General features: G+C 43.0%; 1 protein-coding gene across 1 annotated transcript in view; it reads right to left on the reverse strand.

Moving 5' to 3' along the window:
* pard3ba (par-3 family cell polarity regulator beta a) overlaps positions 1-14,848 on the reverse strand; it is a 153,524-nt gene that overhangs the window by 9,787 nt on the left and 128,889 nt on the right. Inside the window, exon 23 of the mRNA XM_053314634.1 lies at positions 4,388-4,464. Coding sequence (XP_053170609.1) covers positions 4,388-4,464 — 77 coding nt within the window. The remainder of the gene's footprint in view (positions 1-4,387; positions 4,465-14,848) is intronic.

The raw sequence follows: 14,848 nt of genomic DNA on the forward strand, positions 1-14,848 counted from the left end.
CCGTTAGCTGGACAAACACTGCTGCCTCTGCACCCCAACGGGGGCCCGTTCCTTCATAAATGGCCCGCAAATATGAAAAGGGTCACGGCACCTCTTGGGAAAATAATCCGCACATTGCTACAAATGCTCTTGGGCTGCTTATTTAACAATATAAGAGTGTGTATGTGTGTGGGGGGCTCACATCACCTTTTAAACCAATCACGTAGGGTCCTGGAAAGACATCAGCAGCAGTTGTGGGGCAAATGCAGGACAAGTATTATAGAGAAAAAAAAAATACTTGGAGCTCTCCAGGACCCGAGAAATTAAATGAGTTATGGAGACAATAACTCTAACTGAGTTGGGTGAGTTTGAAGTGAGTCATTCGACAGCTGGACAGCAGCGGGTGGGGAAACAGTTGATCACTTATGAAGCTGTGAGAGGCAAGATTGGGTTTTAATAAAGATGGGGCGAGTGCAGAGAAAATATGATTTCTCCGCTGACCTTGAAAACGCTACCCGAATTCACCGAGAGCACCAAACTGCAGGGTAACAATATTACTGTGCTAAAATGATAAAATACCCTTGCAATAAATACGGCCGCCCAACCATGTGAGGTAACACTGAAATTCTGGGAGCTTATTTCCAGTTGACAAAAACAGACAGTGAAGCAGAACTGAATGAGAAAATATGAACATTTTAGAGGGTTTTTATTTGTAATATTCTTCTCATATTTCCTTATTTATTCTGTTCTAATTGACAGATTGCTTTCACTCAGAAGGGGACTGAGTCTTCTATTCTACATTATTCTGTCTCACTAGGGTTGTCCAGTGTGGACGTGGCTCATTAGGGTCTGAGCAGACACAACCGGTGTGAAACGGTTCATATCCTGAGACATGGTGGAGAAAACCAAGTGGCTGTTAGTCTGGGAAGTGTGTGTGTTAGTGTGTGTGCACTACTTTTCAGGAAGGTCAGAGGAAAGTCCTTAAGGTACACTTTCTCACATACTGGAGAGTCCAAAAATGGCTGAGGACAATCAAGAAGTCAGTCTCTGTTTATTTAGAGGGGCAGAGAGTGCATCTGAATCAGACTAAAAGACAAGAACTGATCCAGAGACTCAATATAATGTGGACCTGGCCCAACTCAAGTCTAGTGCTTGGTCTTGGTTACTAAAAACACATTGGACCCTTGAATCATTGACACACACAGACACACAGACACCTTGTGTTCTTCTCACTGGCTCATCTTCATTGTCCAGATGTGACAGGAGCTTCATGACGCCAGAAACGTCCTCTGGCTGAAGCCCTGTGCTCTTTGACTCACTGGCCAACGGCTGCACATTAATCAGCCAATTATCAGCCCCGGCCAGCAAACGTTGTCGCGCCAACTCGACCCCCTAATCCAATCACCTTGGGGGAGTGGGTCAGGGGGTGCTCTGATTGGATAACCCCGGGCTGGGTCGCCGCGCCCATGACCTGCTGCTTTGAATTGGTAATGATGTTAATATCCTCCATATGGCCATGTGTTGTGTGTGCATGTGTCCCCCCAAACATAGAGCCTATCTGGAGGCTGAGCTGCACCCCAGCATTAATGGCCAATGGAGAGGGAGGTCAGAGCCAAAGTAGCACTATCACCCTCCCTGGGGCAAACCTCTCCACACTGCCACTTCCACCCCTCCTTCCAAATCCTCTTTCCTTGACTCCAGCTTCTCTTGTTGGCTGCCGTGCAGTAGCCCTCGGCGCCGAGTCTCAGGCTGAGGTCTACTTTCTTTCCATCAACCCAGCTACTTTGGCATCCGTTCCTACAGGTCCTCTTGATTTGAGAGGTGGGAATAGCCGCAGAGATCGAGGTATAATGAACCCAAGTTTTGGGCTGCAGTATTGTGATGAGGAATATTTTCCGATATACTGAAAGAAGTAAGTAGGTAACAGGGAAAAATGGGGAATATACTGTATTCTAACAGCTACTTAAACCCTGAATCATATTAACTTACACCAACACTCACACAACACACAGTTCAAGATCTGTAAATACAAATTTAATAAACCATAATTGTGTGTTTGCATTACAACTAAAACGTATGTGGACATATTGACACAACGCTGGATGTGAAATATTCCAACTTCTGTTTTGTTTCTGCCTCAATTTCATCCACATCCTACTGACTCTAACCTCTTCTCTACACTCTCCCCATATGCTCCCATCTGTGAGATGCTTCTCTGCATCTCCTGCTCAATCCGTGCACACACTCGCACTCACCTCCTTCACTCCCACCCCTCCAGCTGCAGCCCCAGCCGGCTCCACACAAAGGCAGGCCAAATGTATGCTAATGAGAGCCAGGCCAATGGTGGAGCCACACTCATTTTGAGAGGAAATGGCTTTCAATAATGGCGGCCCCCGGGGGGATTTTGCACAAAGTTCAGCTCCACTTTGAAAAATGCATTCAATTCACTGCTGTGTCTGCTCTCTCTTTTTCTCCTGTTTTTTCCCCTCCTCTATGAAAAAAAAAAAAAAAACATTCCCGGAATATATTCGTGTCCTCTCTTTCTCCTCTCGCCTCTGTATTTATGCTAGGAGGGAGTCGGAAGAGTTTTGGGGACTGAGGAGCCATGATTTATCTTTACAGAAACATCAGAAACAAGAACACCAACATGCAAGTTTGAATAGTGTTCAAACTCTATAGTCTCACTTTTCCTCTGCCTTTTGTTGCTCTCGCTTTTTTGCTTTTCTGCTGAGGCAAATGTCCCTAGAAGCAAGTTACCATATGCATAATGAAGATGATATCCTGTGGGTCTTGGGCCTAAAAATACTTCAAAGAGCGGATGAACAACAGTTAAGTAACTGAGAACATTTCTTGAGGTAATGAACATTATTGGAACCTGACTTCTTATCTTCACGCCTAATCATATCAGCCATAATATATTTTATCGCCTGATATTTAAACCAGAAACCAGTTAACACATTGTTTCCAGGTACATTTTCTTATTTTAATCCTATTTTTGTAATCAGTCAGCAGAGCATGGAAGAGGCTAGTTTGTAATATGTTGGAATACAAAGTTTAAGCTTGGAAACAATACTGGGGTGAAACTAATGATTATTCTCATTTTCAATTTTTTTTCTTCTAATAATTGTTTTTTCAATAAAATATTAGAAAATAGTGAAACATTTCCATCACAGGCTTTACAGACATGTTCAAATTGATTATTTTGTCCAACAGTCCAAAACCCAAAGAGATTCAATCCAGAGGGATATTACTATAGGCAGCAAATCCTCACAAATGTTTGGCATTTTTGCTTGAAAATAGACTCAGACAATGAAATCGATTATTAGAATGAATGCACATTGTTACTGTGGAAGTACTAATCAGAAAATCGGCTAATTATTTTGGCAATAAAACGCAAAACTTTCTTTTCTGACAATCTGATGACTGTGAGGATTTTCAATTTTCCTGACTTGCTTCATGTAGATGGTGCTGAATTTTTTTGTGTTACTGTACATAAGTATAGTTTAGGCTCTACTGTCAAAGGTCATCATAGTCTCCCTCAGCTTGTCTGTCTCCATTAGGGTTTGTCTCCACAGTTACAGTTGGCTAACCTCCCCGACTCTCTGCTGCTTGGTCTTGTCCCTCCTTTTCTCTTCTTCTCTCTCCCAGATTCTCAGTGTGTCTTGTTCTCCCATGAGCCAGTGCTGATGTCTGTGCTCCCTGGTGCCTGTCATATCAGGAGGGGCAATAACCCGTGAAATGACTGTTCTCTTTTTCTCACTCTCCTTCTCTCCATCCCGGTGTCCCCTCTTTTCCTCATTCTCCTCCTCTCGCTTTCCTCACACCACTCCATGCTCCACTTACCTGTAGGGGCCCTGTGAACGTTGCAAAGATGGCTTTTTGCTCAGCACGTGCACACACACTCGCGTGCACATAGATATGTATGTGAGCTGAGGTACTGCTGGGAAATACTTATATGGAGAACAGAAGAGGTATGCGTGTGTGTGCATATGTGCCTAATTTGACAAGAGAATGGTTAAACAAACACAAGGAACATGTGCAGTTCCATTAAACCCACACAAGAGGTTATACATCCTTCATAGGAGCAAACCATCCTCCGACTGTGTGTGTGTGTGTGTGTGTGTGTGTGTGTGTGTGTGTGTGATGCTTCTGCCTGTGCCCTGCTCTCTGGAGAGCTGATCAGTCCTATTCCTGGGATGAGTAGACACTCCCAAGGCAAACACTCCAGATTTAATTATAAGCTCAAAAGAGGATTAGTCTGTGTGGTGTGTGTGTGTGTGCATGCGTGTATGTGTGTGTGTGTGTGTGTATGTGTGTGTGTGTGTGTTGGGGAGACACAAAGGGAGGGAGTGGCAAGAAGTCATCCCTTCTTTTCCTGCACACACACAGACACACAGAGCAGTCTCACCTGGATTGTGTGGGGTACCCTCGATCCACATCTTCATAGTGGTGTGGGGGTCGAGATTCAGCTCCTCTGGGCGCAGTCTATGGGGAGACATAAGAATAATGTAAGAATGGAGACCGAAAAAGACCTAAGTTCAACCGCTTAAGAGTCAAAATGCCCTTGAGCAAGGCACTGAACCCATACATCCCTCACTGGAAGTCACTCACATGGAGAACGAATGAAAGAAATGTATTTTAAAAAGCTGTTTGGCCTATTTAACAAACAGCTAAACCACTGTTTCAGTCTAATGGTAATTTAACACCGTGGATGTACATATTGTGTTTGTATGTATGCATCTATGTGTTTGTGTGCAGCCTTGTGGTTTCAGTGGAGAAAAAAAACAAAAAAAACAAGGGGAGGGAGGAATCATGGAATGCGCCACATGTGGTAACATAAACACACGCAACCACATGTAAGCACTGTGCCCCTCCGACGAACATGTGTGTGTACGGTTCATACAAACACACAAGTCATATGAAAAAGAAAATGACATTCTGAGTAGGTTTTGGACAGAGGGTTGCTCACTCTCACCCACACATAAACACACCAGGAAGTGATTGATTAAAGCTGTGTCCGTGCACAGGCGGATAAATCTGGAAACCCTGTTTACATGCAAAAGCGACTTAGCATTTTCAGGGCATTTCCCGTCCACGCTGAAATGGCAAAAGTAGTAGAAAACCAGCTAAATCTCTTTCCACTCTTTTCTGTTGGCAAACACAACTCTGGATTACAGGCATCATGTGGTAAGGAGTTGGACAGCCGGGGTTACTCAATTTGGACTCAACAGGATAAACCTCCGTCTTGTCGCCTGCTACTCTCCATGATTACTTGCAGATGGATGACAAATTAAAGGAAACGCCCAAATGAATGAGTGGAGAAACATAACAATTGAGCACCTATAGGAGATATGTGGAATAGTGGCAAAGACAATGAGCGATCAAGACGAAATGTAACACACAGCTCCAGACTGTGCAGACATTTTTTGAAAAGCTGCATTTTGGCAAGTTTTGTTTTGAAAGTGTGGACATGCTCTAAGGTTACAACAAAACAAGGGGCTTAAACAAGTAATCCCTGCGGGGAACACAAGACGATGGAGGCGGTGGGTAGAGAGAGGGAGAGAGACAGAGGGGGAGAGAGCATACAGTTTCAATTATCTCTAATCTAGGTTCTGAGTTTTAACGTACAAACACAGGCTGTTTACTCAGTGGACATTTCATCGGTCAAACACACCAGACGTCATTGTAGCAGAACATGCACACACAGGCATGCTGGTCAAACACACACAAGCAACCATATGTACAATAACTGACATGCACATATGTACATAAACAAGCACTCATGGGTTTGTCAGAAACACACATGGCAAGAGGCAAACAGTCATATGTTTGATCCAAGCTATCAAAGCGATGCTAACACCCACTTACAGAGCATTTCATATCACAAACGCATACGCTATGAAATGCCTAAATGACTTCATGCAGGATCAGTCTATTGCTCTGTTTTGCATGTACATATGAGTTCAAACTCATTTTGCATGTCAATGCAGTGGCGGTACATTACCAGATATCATTAGCATGTCTCTGTAATGTAGGGAGCTCTAATGTCTCTGAATGGGAGCCAGGAAGTGAAAGCACATCAGAACCATGGCTGGGGCAAGGCTGCTGCTCTGCTCTCTAAAGTGGCTTTGTGCCTGTGTGTGTGTGTGTGTATGTTAATATTGTGGTAGTGGAGGACGGCAGGTGTGTCTTTGTCTGCAGTTTTAATATGACGGCGGGAATGCTCCATCGTCGGATGTCAGTGTGTGTATTAGGTAGGGGACATTATGCAAAGGGAGGCATAATGTGAGGTAAAGGGGGCATTAGTCTCAGCAAGAAGCTGGGACTCAGGTGGAAGACCTTCTGTGTTTGTGTGTGGCAATGTGTGTGTGTTGAATGGGGCATAATACATCTTCTGTGTATGAAGGGTGGAGAAAAAAAGAAGGAAGAGGAAGAGAATGAGGAAATGTGTGTTTAGATAAAATGGGTAAAATTGTCCATTGATTGTATTAACATAACAGCCTGGAGCCATAGGTCTAGATGATCCCTTCATTAACTCTCATACACACAGACAGACACACACACATATTATGGATGTTTGTCATATAGATGCTTTTCAGGCAGAAACCCATTTCACCAAATTATACAGCTACCTTTCGTGCCAGATGATGCGCCTTGAAACACTGCTGTAGCGTACACACACGCGCAAACACGCAAGTAAATAAACACACAAAACAAGTCTCAGTCTCACCATGGCAACTGGTAAAACAGCAATATGAAATTCATCCAGGTTGGAGGAAAAATGCAGCAGTCAGACTTGTGAGGAGGCGGTTAGTGAGCAAAGAGCCTTGTCTTCACAGCTCTGGAGGTGGAGTGCGATGACACATGCAGGGCCGCAGCCAGGATTTTAGAAATACTGAGGTCATCAGTCCTAGCCCTGCTAGGGGGGTTCAGGAGGTTTAGGGGTGTTCAGGGGCTTCAGAGGAATGCTCTCTGAAGAAAAGTTTGAATACTGTAGTATAAATCTATGTATTTTAACGCATTTTGAGAGTTACAGTAGTCATTTAGAAATAGTGTCAGTGCCAAAACACAGATGAAAAATGAACTGGAGGCCAACATTAATCTCTGATGGGTATGCTTTCATATATTCAAAATTAAATCTGGAAAGATGTTATGATTAACGAGCCTAAACAAGCTCTTCAAAATTACTGATCTTGATAAAGTCACAACGGCGACATAAGTGATGAATTAGCATTGATTAACCAGTTAGCTGTACCTTTTGGAGCTAGGAACAATGCTTTGGGTTGGAATTGAGTTGCTTTGTCAAGTGAAGGATTGCTCCACAAATTCAAGGAAGATGTATAAAATTGCTGAAAAGACTCACAGGCCTAATATGTCTTTAAATCAAATTTATAAAAAAGACATCATTTACTGTAAATGTAATTCTTATTTGCAATAAATCTCCCACTGTAAATATGTTTGCAACTGAAAATGTCAGAGCAGAAACTCCTGAATCTGTGCACAAAAGCTTGGACACGTTTTGAAAGCATATAGCACAGTGTGTGAGCTCACATCTTGAACGGAGTTGTAGCTTCTGTTGCTGTGGCTTAGCTTGTAGTTACAGTATGTGTACTGTGTGTACTGTGTGTATGTGTGTCGTTATCAGTGGATAATGTCTTGAGCAGACAGAAACTAACAGAAAGCCAGATTCTCACTGGACTCCATGCCAGACCACAGTCCACGCACACGCACACGCATAATAGGGAATTTCCTATTTCTCATGAGTGCCATGTGTTAAAACTGACTGTTAAAAAGGACTTTGTTAAACTTGGAGTTCACTGCAGTTGTGTGCATACATTTGCAAACTGTTATGGAATTTTCCATCATTAATATGCACTGGGTCAAAGTAGGCTTTGGGGTCATAGCAAGGCCACGCCAAATGATAGATTTAGACACTGTCTCCCCTTGAGATAGTGGTAAGCAGTGAATCTGCTCCTTTTGGAGAAAACAAGAGGCATTCTGATAGTGTTGCTATAGCAGCTGAGGTCAGATATGTCTTTGACTGTTGTCCCTGGATGGGGTAGAGGCAACTGGAGTCAGAGGTGTGATATAGTGTTGGATGTAGGACAAAGGTCCTGAGTGAGGTCTAAGCAGTGTTTTGTCTATAGACCAGTAGACTAAATTATGTATATTGTAGATGTGTTGGATCTGCCCATAATTGGGCATGGCTCAACCTTGGGCATTCTCTGTGTGGTTTAAAGTCTATCCCCGGAGGAGAGAAACTTCAGAATTGAAGGAAGCATCAGTATATAACGTGTACTGATCATTCATTCACTTCTCCTTGTACAAGTAAATAAACCTTTTCAATACAAGACATCCTGGACTCCTGTCTACTCTCTCCATTGACGTATGGGCTGCATAATTAAAATCACTATCATAAACTAAGCCCAAACCTTACAATCTTCAGACTGCTTTTAATACGTTCTCATCAGGGGAGGCAAATGAGCTTACACACATCAGAAAAATCTCTTATAAAGTGTATAATTGTGTTGAGTCGTTGCGTACGCCACAATTCACCAGCTGACAAACGCTCTGACAGAATGGTTCGCTTGTGCGTCAGTGTGAATGAGCAGAAAGTCACTTTTCCATTTTTCCAAATTAAAAAGCTATGCCTTGACAGTGCCAGATGATACGCATTGGAACACTCACACATACACACACACCAATCATCTGGAGCAGCACAGCTGTCGCTTTCATCAGAAAGAAAGTATTGCCGGAGCTCAGGAAATGAATTTCTTGGAGCACTTTTGGCTTTTCTGTAAATTTGTGATGCTCATATATACAATACTCCTCAAATGAGAGTCCAAGTGCTTTGACACAATGCCTCAGCAGCGCTTTTATCTTGTGAGATCTTCTGAGATGCACAGATTCGCCTTTTCCAAACAGCTTTTCTCCGCTGTCTCTCTAAACGGCATAATTAGCCTCCTGTATTGCCATCTCTTTCTCCTTCCATCCATCCTTTTCTTCCCCCCTCTATACATCTTGGATGCTAATTAAGCATGTGTCTCAGTGTTGAGCCTCTGCCTGGCACCCCATGCCCACCTCCTGTTGGCAACCTCACCCCCAACACCCCGCATCTGACTGGCATGATGAATCTACCCACTGTCTTTAGTGTAGAGCAGAACAGAGCTTTTATGAAAAATGAGGCTGGTTCGAAGCTGTGTAGCAGAAAAGTTCTGTGGATTTACTGATCTGTTGTCTCCCAACTCATTTTAAATGTCAACATGGCTGGTCATCACGTGATATAGGTGTTGACAGGAAGCATGAAGTATGTTAATTTTTTTAAGACAACTTGGCAATCACAAAAGAAGGAACTAAAGGAGAATTCTGTCGAGAAAAATGACGCAATAGATCGTAATATTAATTGCTCAGATATGACTTAGAGTTACATTTTACTTACAGATGCTATCGAGCATCTGTAGTAATTATGACCCGCAGCAGTGGCGCATTTCAGATGACGTTTATGTAAGTCGACGATTTTGTCATTTGGAGGAGGGATAGGTGGATGGAGAAATCAACCCAGCAGTGAACTGCAAGTGTCCCATTCCCAACGGTTGGTCAGGACACCTTTGTTTTTTAAAGGCTGTAACTATGATCGTCCTCAATCTTAACCTTGTGGTAGTACTTTAACCCACACCACATGTTTCCCTAAGATTAGTGACCATTTAAACCATGATCCATGACCATGATCATTCTCTAAACCTAACATAGTGGTTTTATGCCTATACCTAACCAGACTTTAAGCACTGCATTATTGCTGGTAAAATAATACTAATTTGTAATGTTTTTACGAAAAGGCTCATTGGCATAGTTAACGACTAATAGCCAACTAATACTCAAAAAGGTCAAAGCACCACTTTCATGCTAGTCAGGGTTAGACCCTTGGTACACAAGATTATGCTGTATTAGGAGGCTGTGTTTTTGTGTCTATCTCAAACAGGAGGGTCTCTTGCCCCCCTAGTGTATACGAAACACTCCCACACCTGGACCCCACTCACTCTGAGCTCGTTAGCAGCAGATGGTACACACACACACAAACACACACACACACACACTCACCGACACACACAGGGACCAAAGGTTACACACCCTCAGACCGGAATGCAGTCTATTTTGGTAATAGGCCAATCTGTGGGTAATTGTCTTCATTGTTAGTGTTTGTTTAGGCCTCAACTCTTGACCTTATAGAGTGGATTTTTTTACATTTAAATATAGTTGGGCTCGGACTTTGACTGAATGTGTGTGTTCGCGGTTTCATCTTTCCATGTCAGGATCTAACAGGTAGCGGGTAATGTAGCTCATTAGCTGTATTACATATATAAGAATTCACAAAGGTATTTCTGATTTCTATCATTTGCTATGGCTCAATGCAGGCGACTATCTGTCCAAATAAGCTCACTCCAATTTAAATAGTCTAACTGCTTACATAAATTCTAGCTGGATTGAAGGTGTTTACATGCATTAAAGGAAGAAAACATTCAAAAGAATGTTTGACACTCTCCGGGAAATACACTGATGTCACTGGCTCCAAGTGGTCAAACATAGACAGAGAACACTCTAGAAAGGAGCTGATTTGTTTAGGTGACCATTAGCCACAAGCATTTTGTAACTGGACAATTTATATAAGTCCTCTCAGGAAGACTTGAGGTGGTTACCTAAAGCACTTGTATTATTGAGTTATGATTCTTTGTTAATAGAATATAAAGTTCCATGTTACTGTAATCTAACTAATGGCCACCAAAGCTAATCAGTGCCTTTTAAAACTTCCAGAAAATAGCCTTTGTCGTTAGGAAGGGAGCCTGCACATGTTTGTATTTTGTTACCCCATGACTCTGCAATCAAGATGCATCCTACAGTAAAGCTGTTCCGTGTGTGTGTGGCCATGGCAGTGGCCATGAGGTGTTTATTTACAGGGACTATGTCCCTGTTCCTCTTCCCCCCTCTGTGGGTTTGTTTGCCCCCCCACTGTTCACTGAAATAACATCCAAATACCCCTGTGAGTGTGTGTGTGTTTGGTTTCATTCTACCTCCTCCAGGTTATGATGCTCCCGAAAGGTATGTCATAAATGTACGAGTAAGAGAGAGAGAGAGTATTTTTTATCAAGCTGTGATACAACAGTCATACAAAGTGTGTTTTGTGTGTGCATGCACCTGGGCACAGCCTCGATATTTGGACCATGGCCCTACACACACACACACACACACACACACACACACACACACACACACACACACACACAAAAACACAACCTCTGACGGCTCCCCCTGCGGTTCTGTCAAGTCATGTGTGAGTTGGCACAATCTCTACAGCACAGGTTATTCAGTCTTCTGTTGTCCCCTCTCCCAGTCACAGATTTGTATATGTGGTTGACACCACCACTAGTGTTGGAGGCTTTGATGAGTGACTCAGGCTCCTCATGCCCTCCGATGAGCTGCTGCAAATGTCATGAGGTTGATCCGTTTGACCTTCAGTTTCTTTGATGCTATTCTTGCCAACTGCAGAAAGTCAGAGTGGCTTTAAAGGGTCTGCTCATCCATTTTCTGACCCAACTCTTGGGGTTTGCATCCATTCAGGTAAGTTTGAGTTAACTTGTCTAGGCTTTGAGATTTCTGATTCCACTGCAAAACACTGCAGACGTATGGCTACCTAGAAACCATCATTAATTCTCCGTAACTATTGCAATTTAACTAGGAAAGCTATCTTAAATGCTGCAGCACTTACACATGTTTGCCTGCGTCTCAGTTCCCTGGCCCATGAGGAGTAGTAGTATCCAAATGTGAGTCACAAGATTTCCTTCTCTTAACAATGAAGTTATATCCCAATCTCTCTGTATTAAAGCTCATGAGGATCCACTATTTCCAAGTACCCCACTGGCTGACACAGCACTTTGTGACACTTTGATGAGAAGAAATACCCAGATTGAAGAAAGAGTTCGGTCTTTAGGTGAGGATACTGAAATTGTACAAAAGGACACTGTTCTCAGTTCATGTGGGGTTCATTGGGGTGGGGAGCTTAGTTGAGTTACACTTCGAGAGCTACAAACTTATTACTGAGATATCATTGCTGACTATGGTTTTCAGCTCCATGTGATGAATTAATGACATGGAAGTAATGACAGCTGTTCTGGCTGTTAGAATCTCGCTGGTTGAACGCAATCTGTGAATCGGCATTGAAAGGTGTAAATGATGGTTGTGAACGAAGTGATATGAAGATCCATTCATGTCCATCCATTTATGGCTAATTGTTGAAGTGGAAATTAGGCTTGAGTATTATGACTAATCTATAAAACAGAATCATGTATACATATAACTTTATAAATCTGACAAAAAGAAAACGTATGCTTGTTTGTGGCTTTGTGCGTACACACAGTTTTAGTCATGAATCTACAGAGTTTTATGCATGTGGCCCCTGGTGTCATGCTTTGAAGTGAGAGTGGGCGCAAGGAGGAGAATGGGAGATTTCTATCAACTTGCAGACAGATCACACTCTGCAGTTTGCCCGTAGGCCAGAGACAAGCTGTGGGGATAAAGACAGACACCAAATAAGTCCCTTTAGGCCTTTGTTGGCCCAGATGGGGAGGAGGGAGAGGAGGTAGAAAAAAAATTAAAATCCTTGCCCGGTTGCCGTGCAGCATTGTAATGAAGTGACTTAAAACAAAACAGAGCAGAAAGAAGAGGAGTGTGTTGAGCCTCAGGGAAGAGCTGCGTAGACAAGGACAGAGAGGAGGTGTCCGTGGATGGAATCGCTCATTGTGACTTTGCAAAGAGCAAAGGTGCTATACTGTATGTGTGTGTGTGAAAACTCTTGATAGCAGTGGGTAGAAACATAATGCCGGAATGAGATGTTCACTCTTGTCTTTGTCTCCCAGGGGTGTGAGCCAGAGTTCAGCTTGTGCCTGTGTCTCAGTTTGTGTTTTGGAGTTTGTGAAAGAGGAAGTGCTCCTGTGTGCCCCAATCAAACAATGAGATGAAAGCCAAGAACAGATGATATGAAATAACACTGGTGGTCAAAAAGTTCAACATCATGTAAGGATAATGGAAATGAAGGAATGTACACATCCAGGAGAGCATCCTGAAAGCAAAATACCAGGACTGTTGTAAAGATCACTTTCAGCTTTTATGAGATGGAATCAAGTTAGAAAAGTTGCCAGAATTTGCCACAATGTAGCTTCATGTTTTAATATAAGTACTAGTCTAAGATGAGGATACTTGGTTGGCTGCTCCATGCCAAAAACACACCAATGGAAAAAAAGAATGAGCTGCACTTGTAACTGACAGTACTGGACAGGGCACGATTTTGCGTCTTCATGGGGAAATGACAGCTAACTGACAGGTCCGGGAGGCGAGACTGAGACAAGACAGAGATCGAGATGAGTAACAGCAAAAATGTCAAGACTGCACACGAAATAGAGTACTTGCAGCAAATATCCACCCAAAATCTATGTTTGAGTATCACCTGTAACAACGGTGTAGACTTGGTTGTAAAAAGTGTGTGGCCTCTTCACTGATGGATATTATTATCTCAACTCACTGACAAGTATCTTAACCTAAAATGAGACTGAATATTGGACTAAATAACTTGTAAAGGGAACTTTGCAGCATGACTTTCATTTCATAATTATCACCTTAACCCTAACATTAACAGAGAGCAGCCTCCTGCAAACTCTGTCATTTTCCTCCCAGCCTGTTTTCCAGTAGCTGGTCACAGTAGCTTGTTCGGGGTTATTCTGGGTGTATGATCCAAACACTAACTTGTGGTGGGGACTGTGTAATTAGACGGGCCAGAATAGCGCTGAGCCCGGTCCAGAGAGTCAGGGACGGCCTTTAATCAGCGCATGCTTCGACTGTTGCACATGGTTAGGTGGGTTACAGAGGGGCGGGTGTGTTCTGTGTTCGTGTGTTGTGTGATGGTGATCTCAGAGGGGGTCAAAAGGAAACAAAGATCAGGAGACTGTATTTCTTGTAATTACTGAATTATGCGTGTGTGTGTGTGTGTGTGTGTGTGTGTGTGTGTGTGTGTGTGTGTGCCTGTGCGTGTGTGAGAGAGAGCTGCCAGCGTGGATTTGGCTGAGGCCTCCTGCAGCGAAATGAACTCTGAAAACAGTTAGTTCGGCCAAAGCTGAGGTTTATAGGCCTTTGATGGTGAATGAGTGTGTGTGTGCGTGTGCATGTTGCCTTTCCATGGTCGATTGTGTGTTTTTATGTGTTTGTTACCTCTTAAAAGTCTGTTATAAAATGTGTGTGAGCAGATGTTCATACACATGAGGTTTGTGTGTAGCTTGGGTGTTGAATTGTGTTCATTTATATGTACTGTGTATGCGTGTGCACGTGTCTTGTGTGTTCATACATGAGTGGATGTGTGGATGTGTGTGTAGTCATTTTAAAGAGTGCATTACATTTCTTAACTTGTGAGCGTGTTTGTGAAAATGGAATGCAGGACTTAATCCAACTTGCTTGGTGATCCCAGTACTTCAGATACAGCTCTTCCCATGAGGAGTTTATGTTTGTGTGTGGTGTGTGCTTGAGTGTTTGTCTGAGTGTGTAAGAGGAAAAAAGAGAGACATAGAGAGAGAGAGAGAGAGAGAGAGAGAGAGAGAGAGAGAGAGAGAGAGAGAGAGAGAGAGAGAGAGAGAGAGAGAGAGAGAGAGAGAGAGAGAGAGAGAGAGAGAGAGAGAGAGAGAGAGAGAGAGAGAGAGAGAGAGAGAGGGAGGAGAGAGAGAGAGAGAGAGAGAGAGAGAGAGAGAGAGAGAGAGAGACAGAGAGATTGACAAATGCTGTATGCTAATCAGTTATCATTCTCTCTTTCCTCAACAAAATGGTGGAGTTGCAT

Source organism: Scomber japonicus, chromosome 24 (genome assembly GCF_027409825.1).
Source record: "Scomber japonicus isolate fScoJap1 chromosome 24, fScoJap1.pri, whole genome shotgun sequence".
Lineage (NCBI taxonomy): Eukaryota > Metazoa > Chordata > Actinopteri > Scombriformes > Scombridae > Scomber > Scomber japonicus.